General features: G+C 47.8%; 1 protein-coding gene across 5 annotated transcripts in view; it reads left to right on the forward strand.

The window, feature by feature from the left end:
• LOC119963527 (protein TBATA-like) overlaps positions 1-23,711 on the forward strand; it is an 86,241-nt gene that overhangs the window by 56,057 nt on the left and 6,473 nt on the right. For all 5 annotated transcript variants that reach the window (XM_038792796.1, XM_038792797.1, XM_038792798.1 and 2 more), the window contains 4 exons: positions 4,438-4,520; positions 14,447-14,599; positions 17,705-17,786; positions 22,880-23,045. In XM_038792796.1, the coding sequence (XP_038648724.1) occupies positions 4,438-4,520; positions 14,447-14,599; positions 17,705-17,786; positions 22,880-23,045 (484 nt within the window). The remainder of the gene's footprint in view (positions 1-4,437; positions 4,521-14,446; positions 14,600-17,704; positions 17,787-22,879; positions 23,046-23,711) is intronic.

The following is a 23,711-nucleotide window of genomic DNA, read 5'->3' on the forward strand; positions in this document are numbered from 1 at the left end:
GCTACCCTCTGTCTTCTATGACCGAGCCAGTTCTGTAGCCACCTTGCCAGCTCACCTCTGATCCATGCAACTTCTCCTTCTGTACCAGTCTGCCATGAGCGATCTTGTCAAAGGCCTTACTGAAGTCCATGTAGACAACATCCTCTGCCCTCACCTCATCAATCATCTTCGTCACTTCCTCGAAAAATTCGATCGTTAGTGAGACACAACCTTCCCTTCACAAAACCATGACGCCTCTCACTAATATGTCCACTTATTTCCGAGTGGGAGAAAATCTTGTCTCGAAGAATCCTCTTCAATAATTTCTCTACCACTGACATCAGGCTGACCGGCCTGTACTTACCTGGATTTTCCTTGCTACCCTTCTTTGTTTTTCTTTTAAAAAAAAAATAAATTTAGACTACCCAATTCATTTTTTCCAATTAAGGGGCAATTTAGCGTGGCCAATCCACCTAGCCTGCACATCTTTGGGTTGGGGGGCGAAACCCATACAAACACGGGGAGAATGTGCAAACCCCACATGTACAGCGACCCAGAGCCGGGATCGAACCTGGGACCTTGGCGCCGTGAGGCAGCAGCACTAACCACTGTGCCACCCTGCTGCCCCTTGCTACCCTTCTTAAACAAAGGAACAGCATTGGCTATTCTCCAAACCTCTGGGACCTCCCATGTAGCCAGTGAGGATACAGAGATTTCTCTCAAGGCCCCAGCAATTTTCTCCCTTGCCTCTCAGTATTCTGGGGTCTATCCCATCAGGCCCTGGGGACTTGTCGACCGTAATGTTTTTCAAGACCCCCAATACCTCCTCCTTTTTGATCTCAACAAACTAACTACACTCCCTTCCCAAGACTCATCATCCACCAAGTCCTGTTCTTTAGTGAATACTGACACAAAGTACTCATTTAGTACCTCGACCATTTCCTCTGGCTCCAGGCATAGAAAAAAGCCTTGGAATTTTCCTTAATTCTGCTGGCCAATGACTTTTCGTGACCCCCTTTAGTCCTCCAGACTCCTTGCTTAAGTTTCTTTCTACTTTACTTGTATTCCACACTTGCTTTGTGTGTTCCCAGCCTCCTAGCCTTGACTAATGCTTCCTTTATCTTTTTGGCTAGGCTCACAATATCTCTCATCATCCAAGGTTCCCGAAACTTACCATACTTATCCTTCACCCTTACAGGAACGTGCTGGTCCTGAATTTCTATCAACTTTCACTTGAAAGCCTCCCACATGCCATATGTCGATTTGCCCTCAAACATCTTCAGATCAACATCAACATTCTTCAGTTCCTGCTTAATATTGTTGTAATTAGCCTTCCCCCAATTTAGCATCTTCACCTGAGGACTGCAATTATCTTTATCCATCAGTTCCTTAAAGCGTACTGAATTGTGGTCACTGTTCTCCAACTGCTCCCTGACAGAAACGTCAACCACCTGGCCTAGCTCATTCCCCAATACCAGGTCCAGTACGGCCCCTTCTCTCGTTAGACTATCTGTGTACTGTTTCAAGAAGTCCTTCTGGATGCTCCTTACAAACTCTGCCCCAATTAGAAGCCATTTGGCAACTGTACCTGTACAGCTTCTCTGAAAAAGTTTTTTTTCCTAACTTAATCCCATTCCCCTAAATGCACCTACTTTAGTTCTAATAAATACCAGAAATCAAGCAGTAGCTTAAGGGTGTAGTTTAACCGTCCACCTGCTGAGCTATCAATGGCAGATTGATTCCACTTGGTTGAGGACCTGACTCAGCTCCAACAAGAGTTTGTATTTACCATTAACCTGAGTATTGTAATGGTCCAAAAGGCCAATTCTTCCTCCATTGCATTCTCTCTTAAAATGGAAAGGCTGAGAGGTGGCCTGATGAAGAGCTTTAAAATGCTGAAGGGGTTTGATTGGAATTAGGCATAGAAGATGTGAGGCTAGAATAAAAAAACTAGAAGCTCTAAATCCAAGATAGTCACAAATCAATCCAATAGGAATTTAAGGGAAACCTGTATACCCAGGGAATGATGAGTGTTGTGAAACTCGCTCCAATAGGAAGTAGTCGAGATGAATAGCAGAGATACATTAAGGGAAAGCTGGATAGGTACATGGAGAGGAAAATAATAGAAGAATATGCTGGTGAAGTGGGAAGTTTCTCTGGAGCATAAACGCCACCATGGCCCTGATGGGCCGAATGGTCTGTTCCCAAGCCGTTAAATTCCAAGTAAGTCAATGTGAACACTAACTTCCACTCCTTGCAAAGGTGAATGACTTAGAATCTTGGGTGGGTGGGTGGGTTAGGGGAGGGGGGGGGGGGGGGGGGGGGAGACATGGCATAAAGCACCAGACAAGAAGGGATTGAGAAGCCAGCTGTTCAGCTGATGACAAAGGCTTTGAAGTGATGAAGTCAGGGGAAAATAAGAACTCAACCAAGTGTCTTTGGAAAAGAACTCCAGAGGGTCAGGATAGTCACTGAAAGAACTGTTTCTGATTGGATAACTGTGGACGAGATTCATTTCGAACATCACTGTTTTAAAACATCCGAGAATTTGAATGTGGAGATATTACTTTGATAAAGTTTTGTCTTTGATTTTAAATATTCTTGGGATTTAGATGTCACTGGCAAGGCCAGGGTTTTTTTTTTCCTCATCTCTTAATTGTCCTTCAGAAGGTGGTGGTGTTGAGCTGCCTTCTCGAGCTAGCTGCAGACGCTGAGGTGTAGGTGCACCCAGAGTGCTGTTCGGGAGGGAGTTCCACGATTCTGACCCAGCGAGAGTGAAAGAACGGCCGGTATATTTCCAGGTCAGGATGGTGAGTGGCTTGGAGGGGAACCTGGTTCTGATCCCATGAATCTGCTGCCCATGTAGGTGGTAGAGGTGCTGGTTTGGAAGATGCTGTTGAAGGAGCCTTGGCAAGTTGCTGCAGTGCATCTTGTGGATGGTACACTTACGGCTGACACTAGTAGCAGACCTGGTGTTGTAAGACGTCTTACTGGTAGCAGAGGGAATGAACAATTAAGGTGGCGAATTGGCTGCCGATCAAATGGACTACATTGTTCTGGATGGTGTTAAGTTTTTGAGTTATTCTTGGAGCTGCACTCATCCAGTCAAGTGGAGAATATTCCACCACTCCTGACTTGTGCCTTGGAGATGAAAGAGAAATGTTGGGGAGTTTTGAGATGAGTCATGCGTCAAAGAATTCCCAGCTCCTAACCTGCTCCTATAGCCATAGTATTTATGTGGCTAGTCCAGTCCCGTTTCTAGCCAAAGGTAAGCCCCCAAGATGTTTATAGTGAGGGATTCAGCCATGGTAATAGCTTTGAATGTCATGGGGAGATTGTTAAATTTGCTTTTGTTGGAGATGGGGTCATTGCCTGGCACTTGGGTGATATTTGCCCCTCGTCAGCCCAAGCCTGGATGCTGCCCAGATCTTGCTACATATGGATATAGTTCAGTATCTGAGCGGTTGCAAAGGATACTGAACGCTGTGCAATCATCAGGAAACATCTCCACTTTTAAGCTTAAGATGGAGAGAAAGTCATTGGTGAAGCAAATGAAAATAGCGACCTCGGACACTCTCCTGAGGAACCTGCAATCATGTCTTGGAGTTGAGGGCGATTGACCTCCAACAAACACAACTATCTACCATTGTTGGTTGGTTGGTTGAAGGTTGATCTCCAACCAATGGAGATGTTTCCCATTGACTTCAGTTTTATTAATCTTTGATGCTGCACTGGGTCAAATGATGCTTTGATGTAAAGGGCTGCCACTCTCACCTCACTCCTGAAATTTAGCTCTTTAGTCGAAGTTTGGTCCAAGGCTGTAATGGGTTCCAGAGCTGAGTGGCCCTGGTGGACTCCAATCTGGACGTCGGTGAGCAGGTTGATTGGGCTGCTTGATAGGGCTGTTCCTGACTCCACCTGTCATTTATTGACGATTGTCTGTAGGCAGGTAGGGTTGTCAATGCTTTGCTGGGATTAAATCTGCTCTTTGTGGGGTGGGATGTAACAGCACAGCCTTATTCCCCTTGTTGCTTTGAGTTGGAATACTGCTTGCGAATCCCTGCTTGAAACTCTGAACAGAAGGAGCGTTTTTAATTTCGTCAAGTTAATTTTTTAATCACTGAGAAATTGTGAACTAAATTTTAACGTGATATAATCTAATTGTAAAATGGAGCTTACAGGCAAAGATTCATAACAGAGAGGGGACGCAATTCAGGTGCTTTTGGATCAGAAACTGCAAAATAAAAATCAGAAAATAAAACAATGAATAATCAAATTGCTGCAAAGCTGAAATGCAAATTGTTCGGTTTAACCCGAGTTTTGTTTCAGCGTGTGAAATATTCTAGCTGACGAAAATGTCCATCCCTCGGCTGAAATAATTTAAGTGCACATTGGTGCAAACTAATCCCTTCCTTGAACACCAGTGGAGACTGTGACTGCCTTTGCTGTTTCATGCAGATTCCCAGGCTTGGCGAGAAGAATTGAGAGACTTTACGGCAAAGGTGGAATTCACTCCGGAACTAACAACAGACACAAAAGAGGTGATTGGGTACCCGACATCATTCTGTAGAATGTGATCCTGGTTAAAATTGAGGGGTGGAATCTTCCCCCTCTCGTGGGGGGGTTGGGGGGGGGGGGGGAGAGCTATGGGGTTGGGGTGGGGATGGGGGGGAGGGGGTTGAGTCCAATATGTTCCCGCCTCCAGGAGACTTTCCCAGAGGTGGGATCCCTGTGGCAGCCATGGTATGTAACTGGTTGAGGCATTTGAAAGGAGGGTTAGGACATCATCGCGCGGAGCAATGTCATTTTATGGGTGACGCATAAGCAGTATCAGGTTCACCAGCGCCTCGGAGGTCATAGGACCATCGGAGCTTGCTGTCCACTCCGCTATCATAACAACACCAAGCGTAAAAGGCACAGTCATCTCAAAGCATTCTCGTGGAGTTTTCCCCCCGGCAACACCGATGACCCTTGGGAGTCTTTCAACCGTGACTCCCCTTAGAGGCACCCTGCAGCTCCCACACTGCGTTAGTAGCACCCACCTCTCCCAGAGGGGAGGCTGACCACCCACTCCAGCGGGTACCTACACCATGTCCTGGCCACCGTCCTTTAATGAACAGCAAACACAAAGACGGCCTTAAGTGCCCGCCTCCTGTACGATTGTGACAGAGGCTTCACTTCCTTTGTTTTTAAGTTTAGAATATACAATTATATTTTTCCAATTAAGGGGCAATTTAGCCTGCACATCTTTTGGGGTTGTTGGGGGGAGGCAAACACGGGGAGAATGTGCAAACTCCACACGGACAGTGACCCAGAGCCGTGATCGAACCTGGGACCTCGGCGCCGTGAGGCAACTGTGCTAACCACTACACCACCATGCTGCCCAAGAGGCTACACTTCCAAAGTGAGGTCGGAACACAAACATTTTTGAAGGTGGAGAAGATTCTGTCCTGAAGCCTCTATACATCCACACAAAATAACATATCAGTCTTTACAATATTGTAGCAAGAAGGGAAAATGCTGGACAATCTCAGTAAGCCTGACAGCAAAGTGCCATCCAGTCACGAAGTGTTAGCTACGTTCTCTCCACAGACTTGTCATAGAATCATAGAATTTACAGGGCAGAAGGAGGCCATTCGGCCCATCGAGTCTGCACAGGCACTCGGAAAGAGCACCCTATGACTCCACACTATCCCCGTAACCCAGCAACCCCACCCAATCGTTTTTTTGTTGGACACCAGGTGCAATTTATCATGGCCTATCCACCTAACCTGCACATCTTTGGACTGTGGGAGGAAACCGGAGCACCCGGAGGAAACCCACGCACACACGGGGAGAAAGTGCAGACTCCGCACAGACAGTGAGCCAAGCCGGGAATCGAACTTGGGACCCTGGCGCTGTGAAGCAAGTCCTTTTTCTTTTCAAATTTAGAGTACCCAATTATTTTTTCCAATTAAGGGGCAATTTAGCGTGGCCAATCCACCTATCCTGCACATCTTTTGGGTTGTAGGGGTGAAACCCACGCAGACATGGGGAGAATGTGCAAACTCCTCACGGACAGTGACCCAGAGCCGGGATTCGAACCTGGGACCTCGGCACCGTGAGGCAGCAATGCTAACCACTGCACCACCGTGCTGCCAAGTTGAAATGATTCATGAGAACTTCTGGAAATCTAAAGCAGGTTGATCTGAATTAAAAAAATTCCTACCTTCTGTGATAAGAACACATGTTGAAGACCAGAGGGTGAAGACCGCCAGACAAGCAGCAATTATGGCTGACGACTATGAGCTGATCCATAATTTTATGCCTATGTTCCATCACTCCCATAATTTTAAAAAGGACAGGACATGGGAGAGTGAAAGGAAGGCAGCTAGCCAAGGTAAGGAATGGATAGTTGGGAATGCTCCAATATTCCCTCCTCAGGTAAGTGAGGAAGGTACTAAGGGTGAAGGTGACACTCAAAGGCTTGGGTGTCACCATTGTAATAAAGTGGGGCACATTCGGTCAGCATGTTGGAATTTGTGAGGAGAGCTCATGGGACATGTTGGAGTTCCAAAGTAGGATTCTGAAAAGGGAACAAAATGCTACAGGGCAGACTCTAGCTCTAGATAGAACTAGGAAATCTGAGGTAAACACTGCTGTGGGAGCAGGTGTGATGAATGACGTAGGTGAGATATATGCAGGGTTTCTGCCTCGGAGAAAATCATTCCATTTACATCAACTGATGTAGTTAAACCCATAACGGTTTTAAGGGACACAGGCGATACATAAACTCTTTCACTGGAGAAATATTTGATTTTCTTGCCAGAGAGTTCAATGAAAGCTAAGGTATTGGTGAATGGGATAAGTGGCGGTTATATCCTGGTTCCATTGTATAAAGTACAATTGGAGTGTGATTTAGTGTCAGGTCCAGTCGTTGTCGGAGTTGTTAAGAAGTTACCAGTGGGTGGAGTAGACTTACCTATGGGGAATTATTCAGCAGGAGTGAAGGTTGTAGCTTCACCCATGATTACAGGCAGTCCGATGGAAGATAAGGAGACGGAACAGCTACAGGAACAATATCCCAACACTTTTCCAAACAACCTTTATTACCGGAGATTAAAATCACACCACAATCAGATGGTAGAGTAGCCAAGACGATTCTTGAGAATAAGGACAGCAATGACTGTGAAAATAACACCAAGCAAACGGTTGATTAAACCCACATTCTTTTAAAGGTCCACGGTGCCTCTTCAAGGTAAAGGAAGCAAATAGCAAAGGAGATGAAATAAGTAGTGATCAGTTCCTCTTGACAATGAAGAGGAAGGCAGATGAAGAACCATACACCACATCTGTTAACAAAAAACAGAAAGTTCATGGAACCAATAATAATAGTGTGTTATCCTCTGATTCTGAAAGTAAAGAGGAACAGTTGAAATCTGGGAATCACAAATTGTATAAGTGCGCCTTACTAAATAGCGATTTAAAATTTTTTTTTAACTACCCAATTATTTTTCCCCCAATTAAGGGGCAATTTAGCGTGGCCAATCCACCTACTCTGCACATCTTTGGGTTGTGGGGGTGAGTCCCACGCAGACACAGGGAGAATGTGCAAACTCCACACGGACGGTGATTCGGGTCCGGGATTGAGCCCGGGTCCTCAGCGCCGTGAGGCAGCAGTGCTTACCGCCGTGCCGCCCGGCTACTGTATAGAGTTAAGGGCTGTGATTACAAAGTCTCCGATGAATAGGTAAAAGCTGTAAAACAAAGAATGGTGCATATACAGCCAATCAACTTTGCCAAGATTGAACCCTCATCATTCCCTGTCACTGAAAGTAACCATGTGAAGGAAAAGAGAGAATTTGAAGCTGGAGGGGTTGAAAAGTGTTTATTGACTAAAAATGAACCAAATGTTTCCCTCAGCATTGACAATATTGCTTGTATTGGCTACAGAAGATCCTCGAGATATGGATAAACATTCATTGGGCAATCAGAAAAGACTGGCCGCATTACATGAGAGACGGAAAGAGACAGAAATGCAGAAGTAACACATTCAGGAGGTCATCACAATTTGGGCAGCAGGGTAGCACAAGTGGATAGCACTGTGGCTTCACAGCACCAGGGTCCCAGGTTCGATTCCCGGCTTGGGTCACTGTCTGTGCGGAGTCTGCACATCCTCCCCGTGTCTGCGTGGGTTTCCTCTGGGAGCTCCGGTTCCGTCCCACAGTCCAAAGATGTGCAGGTTAGGTGGATTGGCCATGATAAATTGCCCTTAGTGTCCAAAAAGGTTAGGAGGGCTTACGGGGATAGGGTGGAAGTGAGGGCTTAAGTGGGTCGACGCAGACTCGATGCGCCAAATGGCCTCCTTCTGCACTGTATGTTCTATGTTCTAAACTGTGAAAGGGAAGCATGTTGTCTTTGATTTTGAAGGGAAGAGTGAAGACAAGGCTCCAGTTTGAAGATATTAAAGGGAGTTCAAAAACCAATGATGCAAACCTACCAGCAGAAGAAGAACAGAGAGAAGATCTAATTAAGACACTGAATAAATATAGACAGATTCACAGGGAAACACCAGCGTGCAGTATGTTAACTGATCATGATGTAGACACAGGAAACTCTCAACCAATAAAACAACAGCCGTCTGAATTAAAATCAGGGAGATTGGCTCAGTTAGAGTCTGAAATACAATGCATATTGGATATGTTGCCGCAGCAAGAGAAATGCTGTGGTCCACAGAATACCAAGTAGAGTTTGGGAGATTGAGGGTCATGTTAGTGGGAGAACCAGTGCTGGATTTTACAAGACCATTTAAAATGGCCACAGATGCCAGTAACCTGGGGGTGGGAGCAATGCTACTGCAAGACGTCGATGCAGGAACAGAGAGGCCAGTGGGACAGTTTCCACAAAAATTAAGTTCATGTCAAAGAAAGTATACAATTGTTGAAAAGGAAGCCTCGGGGGGCACGGTGGCACAGTGGTTAGCACTGCTGCCTCACAGTGCCGAGACCCGGGTTTGATCCCGGCCCCGGGTCACTGTCCCTGTGCACATTCTCCTTGTGTCTGCGTGGGTTTCACCCTCACAACCCAAAGATGGGCAGGCTAGCTGGATTGGCCACACTAAATTGCATGGTGGCGCAGTGGGTTAGCCCTGCTGCCTCACGGCGCCGAGGTTCCAGGTTCGATCCCGGCTCTGGGTCACTGTCCGTGTGGAGTTTGCACATTATCCCCGTGTTTAGAACAGTACAGCACAGAACAGGCCCTTCGGCCCTCGATGTTGTGCCGAGCAATGATCACCCTACTCAAACCCACGTATCCACCCTATACCCGTAACCCAACAACCCCCATTAACCTTATTTTTTCAGATACTAAGGGCAATTTTAGCCTGGCCAATCCACCTAACCCGCACATCTTTGGACTGTGGGAGGAAACCGGAGCACCCGGAGGAAACCCACGCACACACGGGGAGGACGTGCAGACTCCACACAGACAGTGACCCAGCCGGGAATCGAACCTGGGACCCTGGAGCTGTGAAGCATTTATGCTAACCACCATGCTACCGTGCTGCCCTGCGTGGGTTTCACCTTTGCGTGGGTTTCACCCCCACAACCCAAAGATGTGCAGGGTGGGTGGATTGGCCACGCTAAATTGCCCCTTAATTGGAAAAAATGAATTGGGTACTCTAAAATTTAAAAAAAAGCTTTTTTAAAATAAATTTTTGAATTATATGTCTGACATGAAAATACACAAAGCTTAGTTTATACAGACCATAATCTGCTTTCATTTACAGAAAGGTTTAATGCCCAGAACACAAGATTATTCAGTTTGAGTTTGTTATTACAACAGTTCAAGGTTAAAATTGTGCACATTCCTGGAACTGATAATGTGATAGTGGATGCTTTGTCACGGGTATAAGAGCTGACTAGTTATCAATATAGAGACTGGGAAGGGAACCTATTTAACGGAGATGGATGAGTGGACATATGTTTATGATTTCTGTCTTGCATACCTCATAATGAAACGTCCGTGCCACGATGTTTCATTCCTTTAGGGGGGGAGGGGGGTAAGGGCCCTTCCTGTCGATTCCCGTATTTCCCCCTTTATTTATTTTTGCTGTTTTCATTTTGATCCATGGTTGCTTAATGGAATTATACTCAAACAGGGGAAGTGGGGAATGTAAAAGTTACAGAAGGGAACTCTGAACTAGCTTTCGCACAGCAACACTCAGACTTTCTGACACCCGGGAAATGGGATGAGACTTGGTTCGATTGGTTGGTTGGTGGCCAATCAATTGGCCGTGTTCTGCCCGGCAAAAGTGGTGATTAGAGCCTGCCTGAGTGGGATGACTTCCAGCGACCTAAGGATAGCAGAGTTGGAGACCTGGACACTCAGTAAAAAGGACCTGCTCTCTATCTCCCCCTTGTGTTTTCTCCAGTAAAGCCACTGTATTTCTGAAACTGCAAAGACCTGAATGAATCTGTTTTTGAAAAGTGAATTTAGAGTATTCAATTCATTTAGTTCCCAATTAAGGGGCAATTTAGTGTGGCCAATCCACCTAACCTGCACATCTTTGGGTTGTGGGGGTGAGACTCACGTAGACACGGGGAGAATGTGCAAACTCCACACGGACGGTGACCCAGGGCCGGGATTGGACCCGGGTCCTCGGCGCTGTGAGGCAGCAGTGCTAACCCCTGCACCACCGTGCCACCCAACTTGAACGAATCTGCAATAAAAACCACCCCAGACTGGAAACAGAAATCTCAAACTGAGAGCCTGAAGGAAGGTGTTCTAGAAACAGCCATCTGAAACAAGGACTTATCTTTTTACTTTCTACTTACTATTTTACTGCCCCCCTTCTTCTTTCTGTGTTTGTCTGTCTTGCGTGTGTGTTTAGAGGATGGGACGGGTTGAAGTTGGGGGTGGGTCAGGAATTAGATGTAGCCAACCTGTTGTGTTATGTAGTTTGGAATAACACAAGCTGCCACTTGATGCAGTTTTAAGTCAAAGATGCTCCAGACTTTGAAGTGTGTTCAATGTGTTTTATTGAACTATTAGCACAGTTCTCAATGAGTTCGACTCTCTGCTAATCTAAATGTAGTAACTCAGTCTAACTGAACCAGCCTTGCTCTAAGTCACGTGCGGGGTGTGATGCTGAGGATACACCCTGTCTCGCTCTGTAGATGTTGGTCTGTGGAAAGAGGCGGGGTGTGGGTGTCTCATTCCTTTTACAGTGAGATACCACCCCTGAGTGTCCTGACTGCTCATTGGTCGTGTCCTATTCTAAGTGTTCATTAGCTGCATGTTTGCATACCATGACAGTCAACCTGTTGTATTTGCTGCATATCTAATTATAATTACTGTTATTAATAAACTTAATTGGCCTAGATTCTCCATCATCGGTTGCGGCAAGAGAATCAGAAAATCGGGGTTGGCCCAGGAATGGCGGCGAGCGCTGATCCAATTTGGGTAGCTTTTTGTCATGACCCCCCTGGCGGTCTCACCCATTGTGTTTAACTTAACAAACCTGTAGTTATTGGGCAGCCAAGGGCAAAGACTTTGAGTATTTTTCTAACAATCATGATTAATTTTAATGGTGTAGTGACGCCGGGTGAAATGGGGCTGGAATTGACCGCGCGCTCGTCCAGGGAGTCCTGACAATAGATTCTGCATCCCATCGACCATTTGGAAAAACATATAGGGAGGAGGAATTTCTCGCTATGGTGTCAGGCTGGGATGGCTGCCAGGAATGTCCTGAACTCTCTGATCAAGCAGGGTAATTCTGTATGCGTGAAACAGGAGAAAAGTCATCAGATTAAGTTATTTTCAAACAAAAATCTTTGAACACTCTTACTTGTTTAGTTTAAAAAGAATGGCGATGAGACAAAGGGCCGCATGTTGGCACTGCGGCCTCATGGCACCGAGGTCCCAGATTCCATCCCAGTTCTGGGTCACTGTCCGTGTGGAGTTTGCACATTCTCCCCGCGTTTGCGTGGGTCTCACCCCCACAACCAAAAGATGTGCCGGTTAGGTGGATTGGCCATGCTAAATTGCCCCTTAATTGGAAAAAAAATGAATTGGGTACTCTAAATTTATAAAAAATATAAGCAACAACAAAAAAAGAGACAAAGGGGGCTGTTTGACTGAAGTTAAGAATTGTTAGTCAGACGCGATGATCCCCCTAGCTCTGAATGGAGGTGGGGTGGCAAGGTGGATGTGTCAGGTGACCAACAGTGGGGCGGGGCAGTGGGAGACCGGAGATCATGTGATGAAACCTCCAGGAATACGCCCAACCAGAGTTGGCAACCATGTTCCGTTCCCACCTAGTGTGAGGAATGGAAATTATTCTACCTTCCCAAAATGTGCATTAGAAAAAAACGGGCAAATTGTGATTTGATATTTTACACGCCAGTTTCCAATTGCACGTTTAATTCATGTCGTTGAATTGTATGAAAATCAAGGCAATCCTAAGAAAATGGAATTGTCACTGGCGGCTCTTCCTAGTTTAGTGAATATATTCAGTGCCAAGAGGTGAAAAGAAAAATCAATGGAAACGACATCACAAAATGTACACTTTATAGGTATTCCAATAGACCACACCAGGTGTGACTTACGGCTGTAATGAGCCAAAATGAAAGCAGGGCCTACAGGGTTAAATTAGGAGCTTTAGGTTGCATTAACTTGGGTTCGACATCCATGAGTTTAAGTTAAGTGGTGATCTGACTGAGGTTTTTATGGTGCTAAGTGACGTGGTTAAGGCAGAGAAAGTATTTCCTCAGTTAGGAAATTAACAGACACATCTTGAAAATTGTAGTTCGATAGTTTAGTGAAATCAGGAAACACATTGTCACACAAAGCGAGGTGAAAAATTGGAATTCTGTCCCCCAAACATGCCACAGGACCAAATTACACATCTTTCCCTCTGAAAACGGTGTCAAGAAAACACATTTTCATTCTCTGTGGTGAGTTAATTGCACTTCTTGAGATATTAAGGGGCGTAGGATGGGTAGATGAAGAGAAACTATTCCCCTGATCGGGAATCTAGAACTAGGGAATGTAAGTCTAAATATTTGATCAGACATCTCAGGAGCGAAATTAGGAACCACATATGCATTTTACTGGAGGGGGGGGAGATAGCCTGAACCCCCCCCCCCCCCCCCCCCCCCCCCCCCGGAAAGGAAAATCGGCAGGAAGCCAATTGCAGGGCAGCATGGTGCCACAGTGGGTTAACACTGCTGCCTCACGGCGCCGAGGACCCAGGTTCGATTCCAGCCCCGGGTCACTGTCCGTGTGGAGTTTGCACATTCTCCCTGTGTCTACGTGGGTCTCACCCCCCCCCCCCCCCCCCCAACCCAAAGATGTACAGGCTAGGTGGATTGGCCACGCTAAATTGACCCTTAATTGGAAAAAAATAACTGGGTACTGTAAATTTAAGAAAAAAGAAGCTGACTTTTATAATAATCTTTTTAAGTGACACAAGTAGGCTTACATCAACACTGCAATGAGGTTACTGTGAATATTCCCGAGTCACCACATTCCGGTGCCTGTTCGGGTGCACAGAGGGAGAATTCCAAATGTCCAATTCACCTAACAAGCACGTCTTTCGGGACTTGTGGGAGGAAACCGGAGCACCCGGAGTAAACCCACACAGACACGGGGAGAACGTGCAGACTCCGCACAGACAGTGACCCAACCCCCACCCCCCTCCCGCCAAAAACACATCAGCGGGAGGGGCCACGTACAATTCACCTTAAGGGTGGTCGGAGTGTGGAACTCTCGTCCATCATAAGCACAGTTATTGCAAAATCAATTGTTAATTTTAAATCAGAGATTGAAAATTTAATAAGGACACAGACACCGAGCAAAATTAGAAACCGAGTTTATTTACACAAACTATATGTACATTACCCTACCTGGTTCCAACTGAGGCCAGTGCCTTACTGGCCGACCTTATATACATGGGTTCATTGAGATACCCTGCCCCTAGTGGGCGAGCTCGTACTCTGCAAGGAGCACCAGGAAGACCAGCATTCCCGCCCCAAAGGTTCCCTGTGGGATATTACAGAAACAGTGCTGTTCATCAAATTTACAAAGGGATGTGGGTGAGGTGGAAGGGGTGGTATATGGAGTTAGGTCATAGATCAGCCCGTGATCTCATTGAATGAAGAAACTGGGCTCAAGGGGCTGAATGGCCTCCTTTGTTCCTGTGATGCTGACATGTATCAATGGTGGGTACGTTGGCTTGAGGTCGGAATCAGCCGTGAACTCATTGAATGGCCAGAAATCAGAAGGGGTGGATTGCCCTGTTACCGTTCCTAAGCACAGCACAAAAGAGGAGATTGATAAAAAGAATGTAGTACATTGATCAACGTTTATTTTGTTCTGGGATCAAGTAGCAGGAGATTTGACATTTCTGTCTTGCTGGGTGATGAATGATTGTTCACAATGTTATGGAAGAAGGAAAGATCGAACAGTTTTAATTTTTATTAACTAGGAGGAGACTGCAAAGTGGGGAACTCCAAACGCTGGTGAGAGGGGAAACCTCTGCCCTTCTCCAACAAGACCTCTGTCCCGGTCTTCTAGTCGACCAAGTTCCCGTGCTGGATGTGCGAGACCGAGCCTGACAGTGGCTGAACGAGAAGTTGTCGTGAGTAGTCACAGAATTTGTTGCATGGTTTATTTGTCAAGGCCAATTCCTCCCAAACCTGTAACAAGGGAGAGGTTGCAGACAGGAGCCCCACCAGTCCCCGTGTCCCTCTCCAAGGCACACACCATCCGGACTTGGAAATTTCCATTGCCACTGGGTCAAAATCCTGGAACTACCTCTATACCAGCACTGTGGATGTACCTACATCACATGGACTACAGAGGTTCAACCTTCCCAAAAGCAATGATGGGGTCAGCAATAAATGTCAACTTTGCAGCCATAATCTGTGTATCGTCAATGGGGTTATTTGGCCTTGGCAATTGTAGATCAGTGGGTCGCTCTATAATTTCTGGGTCACAATGTCATGGATTCAAGTCCAGCTTTCCTGGAACTTCAGCTCATTATCGTGGTTGAGTTCCGGGGTAGTACTGAGGGAGCACTGCGCTGTGAAAGGTGGTTGAGTTTTGGGCCCAGTACTGAGGGAGCACTGCGCTGTGAAAGGTGGTTGAGTTTTGGGCCCAGTACTGAGGGAGCACTGCGCTATGAAAGGTGGTTGAGTTCTGGGCCCAGTACTGAGGGAGCACTGCGCTATGAAAGGTGGTTGAGTTCTGGGCCCAGTACTGAGGGAGCACTGCGCTGTGAAAGGTGGTTGAGTTCCGGGGTAGTACTGAGGGAGCACTGCGCTATGAAAGGTGGTTGAGTTCCGGGGTAGTACTGAGGGAGCACTGCGCTGTGAAAGGTGGTTGAGTTCTGGGCCCAGTACTGAGGGAGCACTGCGCTGTGAAAAGTGGTTGAGTTTTGGGCCCAGTACTGAGGGAGCACTGCGCTATGAAAGGTGGTTGAGTTCTGGGCCCAGTACTGAGGGAGCACTGCACTGTGAAAGGTGGTTGAGTTTTGGGCCCAGTACTTAGGGAGCACTGCACTGTGAAAGGTGGTTGAGTTCTGGGCCCAGTACTGAGGGAGCACTGCGCTATGAAAGGTGGTTGAGTTCTGGGCCCAGTACTGAGGGAGCACTGCACTGTGAAAGGTGGTTGAGTTCTGGGCCCAGTACTGAGGGAGCGCTGCGCTATGAAAGGTGCTTGAGTTCTGGGCCCAGTACTGAGGGAGCACTGCGCTATGAAAGGTGGTTGAGTTCCGGGGTAGTACTGAGGGAGCACTGCACTGTGAAAGGTGGTTGAGTTTTGGGCCCAGTACTGAGGGAGCACTGCGCTATGAAAGGTGGTTGAGTTCCGGGGTAGTACTGAGGGAGCACTGCACTGTGACAGGTGGTTGAGTTCTGGGCCCAGTACTGAGGGAGCACTGCGCTGTGAAAAGTGGTTGAGTTTTGGGCCCAGTACTGAGGGAGCACTGCGCTATGAAAGGTGGTTGAGTTCTGGGCCCAGTACTGAGGGAGCACTGCACTGTGAAAGGTGGTTGAGTTTTGGGCCCAGTACTTAGGGAGCACTGCACTGTGAAAGGTGGTTGAGTTCTGGGCCCAGTACTGAGGGAGCACTGCGCTATGAAAGGTGGTTGAGTTCTGGGCCCAGTACTGAGGGAGCACTGCACTGTGAAAGGTGGTTGAGTTCTGGGCCCAGTACTGAGGGAGCGCTGCGCTATGAAAGGTGCTTGAGTTCTGGGCCCAGTACTGAGGGAGCACTGCGCTATGAAAGGTGGTTGAGTTCCGGGGTAGTACTGAGGGAGCACTGCACTGTGAAAGGTGGTTGAGTTTTGGGCCCAGTACTGAGGGAGCACTGCGCTATGAAAGGTGGTTGAGTTCCGGGGTAGTACTGAGGGAGCACTGCACTGTGACAGGTGACATCTATCAGCTGAGACTCTCAGGTGGATGTCAGAAGCGCTATATAAATGCCATCTGTTGTTATGATAACAGAGCACCACAATTTGTTTCAGTCTGCACCTTCAGTGCAATATCTGAAACAGGAACATTATCTTCCTCAACCTGCATCAGCCCTAAATTGACACAAGTACTGTAACACCAGGGCCTGAATGAAATGCTCCCCTCCCCTCCACCCCACTCCCCAGCTGGACTTGAGGCGGAGGGAACGGGGAGGAGCCTGAAATGACTTGGTCTCCTTCCGGAATCTCGCCGCCACGACCCGGTGGGATTTTACTGGTGGGACAAGCAGTGCCTCGAACTGAAAGCTTGCCCTTGTCCGTGATTGGGAAGTCTACAACTAGGGAACATCTTCAAGTGGCCATTTAAGCGACTTTTCTGTCCCAGCCTCAATTTTCAGATGGGCGGCGGCTGGATAACTCAGCATGGGGAATAGAAAAGTTTAACATTCTCGGTCTCGGGCGGGAATGTGGCGCTTCCGTTAGAAGCCCCCATCTGACTGGGTTCACCCTTCACTGCACCCTTTTACGCCGAGGGTGGTGGGTGCCTGGAACGCGTCGCCGGCCGAGGTGGTAGAGGCGGGCACGGTAGCATCATTTAAAATGTATCTAGACAGATACTTGAATGGGTAGGGAGCAGAGGGATACAGATCCTTAGAAAACAGGCGACAGTTTTAGATAGAGGATCTGGATTGGTGCAGGCTTGGAGGGCTGAAGGGCCTGTTGCTCTGCTGTAATTTTTATTTGTTCTTTGTTCCCTCATACTTCTCCGTCCACCTCTGTCCTATCCTCTGATTAACCACTCCTCCCCCTCCACCCGGGGCATCCACTGCTGCCCCTTCCCCTCCCCGGTGCCCCTTCCCCTTCTCGGTGCCCCTGCTGATTACTTTCACACCAGCTCCCTGTACTGAGTCCCAGGCATGACTCTGCAATGCCTCTTCTGGCATTGATTGACCGGTGGCTTTCTGAGGCAGGATTCCCTTCCAAGTGCGGATGGAAAAAGCGCCTTCTACCAATCAGCGCTCATTTGAGCGTAAAATGACAGCGGGCGTGTCCCTGCTGAAGCTTCAGATGGTGTGGGTTGAGATCCTTTCTACTGAACCCTACTATCATTGTCCCTAGTTGCCAAGAAGCCCCCTAGCCAGCACCAAATTGATGTTGGGTTTGTGGATGAGGACTGTACGAGTGTAAAGTGTGCACCCATTTCTCATCATTATTGAAGCAACAATTCACTGTCTTTAATTAAATCTGTGCGATATGCTGCCCTCAATTTAGGTCCTGGAGTTACTATCTCAGATCTTGCAGACCGATTCACTCCAAGCTGTACAGCAGTGGTTACTCATAACAGGAGCAAAAGGTGAGTGACGCAGCTCAGATCATAACATAACGTAAACTCCTCAACCCATTACATTTTCGTGGGACTTTTCCATTTGAAAATTGCCACGTTTCCTCTCAATCTGCTTCGAAGATCCTTAAATTCAGCTGTCCAGGTGAGTTCAGAGCTCAGTTCACCCTCCAGCTGAATGAAGAGGTGAGCCGAATTTCAGGATGGAATGTACCCGCGACATGTTACAGCTTCACGGTTGAGATATCAGCCGCGATTCAGTGGCCTCGTCACGCCCGACTTGGTGAACACTGTGCGAGATCCAGATTTGAAAAAATAAATATACTTTTATTCCGAAGGAGGCTTCTCAAAATAACACAATAAAACTGCATTAACTGACAAATGCATACAGAAACTGTACGAAACAACACATTTAAATTAATATCAGCCTCACTGGACCCTACCCCTTACCTCAATAATTCACAACAAAGAAAAATCCCAACCAGAACCCGTATAAACGCCACTCCCCTCGCTCCCCCCGCCATCCCCCTGCAACCCCCCTCGCTCCCCCCCTCGCTCCCCCCCCCCCCCCCCCCCCCCCCCCCGCCACCCTCACAACTGACGATGCCCAATTCCATGGAAAAGGAAATTATTGGCTGCCATCTTGATCCACCCACGGATCCTCCAATGGTGTACTCGACCTTTTCAAGATATGGAGATGCCGGCGTTGGACTGGGGTGGGCACAGTAAGAAGTCTTACAACATCAGGTTAAAGTCCAACAGGTTTGTTTGTAGTCACTAGCTTTCGGAGCGCAGTTCCTTCAACAGGCGACTCACCCTCAGCCACCATCACTGGGATTGAGGTAAATGTCATTGGATGAAAAGGAAGCGAGGCAGTAACCAATTCAGATCCCTAACCCACCCCCACCCACCCCCCCCAGCCCCTTTTCAATATTGGCAGCCCAATATGGAACACATTAGGTACGGCTAAGCCCCCTGATTGTCTTTCTCTCTGCAGGAACATCCTACGAATTATTGGGGTCCTTCCCACCCAAATTATGGAGATAATCAATTTATCAATTTTAACAAAGGATGATTTGTGAAGAAAGATAGGGAGACATTGGAAAAGAAACAGAAAGCTCGAAAGGACGTTCATTTAACCGTCTGAACCCTGCCCGCCAAGGATGGGGGAAGTTATCCTACCTCTGCAAATCTGCTCTGCCGAGCAAAATTCACCAGCCGGGCAAAATTAAGCTTATGAAGGAAGGCCCAGTTGTGGCCACCCAGATTCCCAGATAATGGAAGCTAGATCTGACAAGGCGAAAAGGCAGCATCCCTGGGTCGGCTCCCCTCCCTGGGGCGTTCACTGGAAAATAAAGACACATTCCCAAAATGTAATAATCTTATTAAGCTAATAATTGTAATAATAAGGCACCTGGGGGTTATGATTTATTTGGGGGATCTTCTGATCTGCTGCTGTAACTTTGGTGAAATATGGGTGATTATTCTGAGGAATGGTCTGCAGGGGGCAGCACGGTGGCGCAGTGGGTTAGCCCTGCTGCCCCAGGTTCAATCCTGGTTCTGGGTCACTATCTGGATTGGATTGGATTGGATTTGTTTATTGTCACGTGTACCGAGGTACAGTGAAAAGTATTTTTCTGCAAGCAGCTCAACAGATCATTCAGTACATGGGAAGAAAAGGGAATTAAACAAAATTCAAGAAAATACAAGAAAATACATAATAGGGCAACACAAGGTACACAATGTAACTACATAAGCATTGGCATCGGGTGAAGCATACAGGGTGTAGTGTTAATTAGGTCAGTCCATAAGAGGGTCATTTAGGAGTCTGGTGACAGTGGGGAAGAAGCTGTTTTTGAGTCTGTTCGTGCGTGTTCTCAGACTTTTGTATCTCCTGCCCGATGGAAGAAGTTGGAAGAATGGGTAAGCCAGGTGGGAGGGATCCTTGATTATGCTGCCCGCTTTCCCCAGGCAGCGGGAGGTGTAGATGGAGTCCATGGATGGGAGGCAGGTTCGTGTGATGGACTGGACGGTATTCACGACTCTCTGAAGTTCCTTGCGGTCCTGGGCCGAGCAGTTGCCATACCAGGCTGTGATGCAGCCCGATAGGATGCTTTCTATGGTGCATCTGTAAAAGTTGGTAAGGGTTAACGTGGAGATGCCGAATTTCCTTAGTTTCCTGAGGAAGTATGGGTGGTGTTGTGCTTTCTTGGTGATAGCGTCGACGTGAGTGGACCAGGACAGATTTTTGGAGATGTGCACCCCTAGGAATTTGAAACTGCTAACCATCTCCACCTCGGCCCCGTTGATGCTGACAGGGGTGTGTACAGTACTTTGCTTCCTGAAGTCGATGACCAGCTCTTTAGTTTTGCTGGCATTGAGGAAGAGATTGTTGTCGTTACACCACTCCACTAGGTTCTCTATCTCCCTCCTGTATTCTGACTCGTCGTTATTCGAGATCCGGCCCACTATGGTCGTATCGTCAGCAAACTTGTAGATGGAGTTGGAACCAAGTTTTGCCACGCAGTCGTGTGTGTACAGGGAGTAGAGTAGGGGGCTAAGTACGCAGCCTTGTGGGGCACCGGTATTGAGGACTATTGTGGAGGAGGTGTTGGTGTTCATTCTTACTGACTGTGGTCTGTTGGTCAGAAAATCGAGGATCCAGTTGCAGAGTGGAGAGCCAAGTCCTAGGTTTTGGAGCTTCGATATGAGCTTGGCTGGGATTATGGTGTTGAAGGCGGAGCTGTAGTCAATAAATAGGAGTCTGATGTAGGAGTCCTTGTTTTCGAGATGCTCTAGGGATGAGTGTAAGGCCAGGGAAATGGCGTCTGATGTGGACCGGTTGCGACGGTATGCGAATTGAAGTGGGTCAAGGCGTTCCGGGAGTATGGAGGTGATGCGCTTCATGATCAGCCTCTCGAAGCACTTTATTACAACTGACGTCAGGGCCACCGGGCGGTAGTCATTGAGGCACTTTGCCTGGTTCTTCTTTGGTACTGATATGATGGTGGTCTTCTTGAAGCAGGTGGGGACCTCGGAGTGGAGTAGGGATAGGTTAAAGATGTCTGTGAATACCTCTGCCAGCTGGTATTCGCAGGCTCTGAGTGCACGACCAGGGATCCCGTCCGGGCCCATCGCCTTCCGTGGGTTCACTTTCAGGAAGGCCGATCTGACTTCGGAAGCTGTGATGGTGGATATGGGTGAATTATGGGCTGCTGGGGCACTCAACAGCGGATTGTTGGTTACCTGCTCGAACCGAGCATAGAATGCATGAAGTTCATCGGGGAGGGGTGCGCTGCTGCCAGAGATACTGCTCGGCTTCGCTTTGTAGCCCGTTATGTTGTTTAGTCCTTGCCACAACCGCCGAGAGTCTGTCTGTGACTCTCTAGCTGTCTGTGTGGAGTTTGCACATTCTGCATGGGTTTCGCCCCCACAACCCATAGATCTGTAGGGTAGGTGGATTGGCCACGCTAAATTGCCCCTTAATTGGAAAAAAATAATTGGGCACTTTTAAATTAAAACAAAAAAGAAATGGTCTGCAGGAATTCTGGGCACTGCTTTTTAAAATTAAACAATTGTTGTCAGACGGACCTCAGTGACCAGAGGCTCGATCGTTTGTCTTAACTCAACACCGTGTCTCCTGGCTCTTTTCCTTTGAGAATTAACCCATCTTCTCCCTAATTTTCTCTCCTTCCAGCCGTGTGATGGCCTTCTCTCCACTGGCCTAGATGGGTGCAGCTTGATACTCATGGAGCTTGATACCACCCAGGATAAAGCAGTCCTTCGGCCTACTGTTCGCGGCTGTGCCTTCACCTTCCTGCACCCTAAACACAGGAACTCCGTCCCCAAACCTTTCCATCTCTCTTCCCCCTCCTTCACATGCGACTGAAAAAGCTACCTCCTTCACCAAGCGTCTGATCACCTGTCCTATTATTTCCTGTTTTGGCTTGTTGCAAACGTTTTGTCTGATTACACTCCCAGACAGCACTCATGTGTTATTTTTTTTTTTTTTTTTTTTATAAATTTAGATTACCCAATTATTTTTTCCAATTAAGGGGCAATTTAGCATGGCCAATCCACCTACTCTGCACATTTTTGGGTTGTGGGGGTGAAACCCACGCAGACACGGGGAGAATGTACAAACTCCACACGGACAGTGACCCAGAGCCGGGATCGAACCTGGGACCTCAGCGCCGTGAGGTGGTTGTGCTAACCACTAGGCCACCGTGCTGCCCCTGCACTCATGTGTTATAATCGTTCCTCAGTGGTGGTCGCGCCTTGGGCACGCAGCTCCGAAATTTCCTCCTTAAATCGCTCCTACTCTCTTTCTTTATGGTAGCACAGTGGTTAGCACTGCTGCTTCACAGCTCCAGGGTCCCAGGTTCGATTCCTAGCTTGGGTCACTGTCTGTGTGGAGTCTGCACGTTCTCCCCGTGTCTGTGTGGGTCTCCTCCGGGTGCTCCGGTTTCCTCCCACAGGTCCTGAAGGACGTGCTGTTAGGTGAATTGGACATTCTGAATTCTCCCTCTGTGTACCCGAACAGGCGCCGGAATGTGGCGACTAGGGGATGTTCACAGTAACTTCATTGCAGTGCCAATGTAAGCCTACTTGTGACAATAATAAATATTATTATCATTGTGCTCCTTAAAATATATCTGTCTAATCAAGCCTTTGGCCCCCTCTACTCATATCACCTATATAACTTCGGGGGGGGGGTTGGGCAGGACCAGAAATTTCTGCCCGAAGCCAGCGGAGCTATTGCTGGTCTGTCAAATTATCTGGCCCGCCCACGACCACTCCTGCGGTGGGCAGGACAAGAAAATTTAGGACAGGCAGACGGGAGGATTAAGGCCTCGGTGTCTAACTTGACCTAAAACGCCCCTGTGGAATACCTTGGGGGTGTCTGAATACATTAAAGGCGCTACATTAACGTACATTGTTGTAATCTTCCAGACATGGTTGCAGGAATACAGTTGCTGCCGCCGGTTTTATTTCCCCGCTCCGCAGTACTTGAGGCCGACCTGTTTAAAAGTCCATTTGAAAAGGTGGAGGGTGGCTTTCTGCTGGTTGTGCTTGTCCTCACCCTGTGTTTCGTCCTGGTTTAGAAAAAGACATGGTGTTGGACTTGCTTCGTATGGCTGTGGCCAATATGAGGTTCGGCAGTCCAACCTGCGCAGCGACGAAAGAAAGGTTAACTTCGCGTCAACTAACCGAAGGTGCAGACACGGCGATGTTCCGAGCAAAGTCTGCCTGTGAGAGGCGTCGAGCCAGGTTTGTCACCCACCCCCCCCCTATATTTGGTATCTTATTTTCGCCCAAGAAATGTTTTCGGTATTTTTCTACTTCTGTTTTTGTCGATTTTTCAACATTTTAAAAATTCGTACTTGGGATGTGGGGGTCACTGGGCTGGGTCAGCACTTGTTGCCCATCCCTAATTGCCCTTGAGCCGAGTGGCTCGTTCGGGCATTTCAGTGGGGGGGCAGTTAAAAGTCAACCTCATCGCTGTGTGGGTCTGGAGTCACATGTAGGCCAGACCGGGTAAGGACGGCAGATTTCCTGAAGGACATTTATGAACCAGATGGGTTTTTACGACAATGGTCAGGGCAGCACGGTGGCTCACTGGCTGGCACTGCTGCCCCACGGCACTGGGGACCTGGGTTCGATCCCGGCTCTGGGTCACTGTCCGTGTGGGGTTTGCACATCCTCCCCATGTCTGCATGGGTCTCACTCCCAAGGATGTGCAGGGTAGGTGAATTGGCCACGCTAAACTGCCCCTTATTTGGAAAAAAAGAATTGGGCCCTCTAAATTTATTTTTAAAACAATAGTTTCATGGTCATCATTAGTTTTAATTGCAGATTTCTATTGCATTCAAATTTCACCTTATCCCGTGGGGTTCCTGGATTACTAGTCCAGTGACAATATCATGTGCCACTGCC

Source organism: Scyliorhinus canicula, chromosome 3 (genome assembly GCF_902713615.1).
Source record: "Scyliorhinus canicula chromosome 3, sScyCan1.1, whole genome shotgun sequence".
Classification (NCBI taxonomy): Eukaryota; Metazoa; Chordata; class Chondrichthyes; order Carcharhiniformes; family Scyliorhinidae; genus Scyliorhinus; species Scyliorhinus canicula.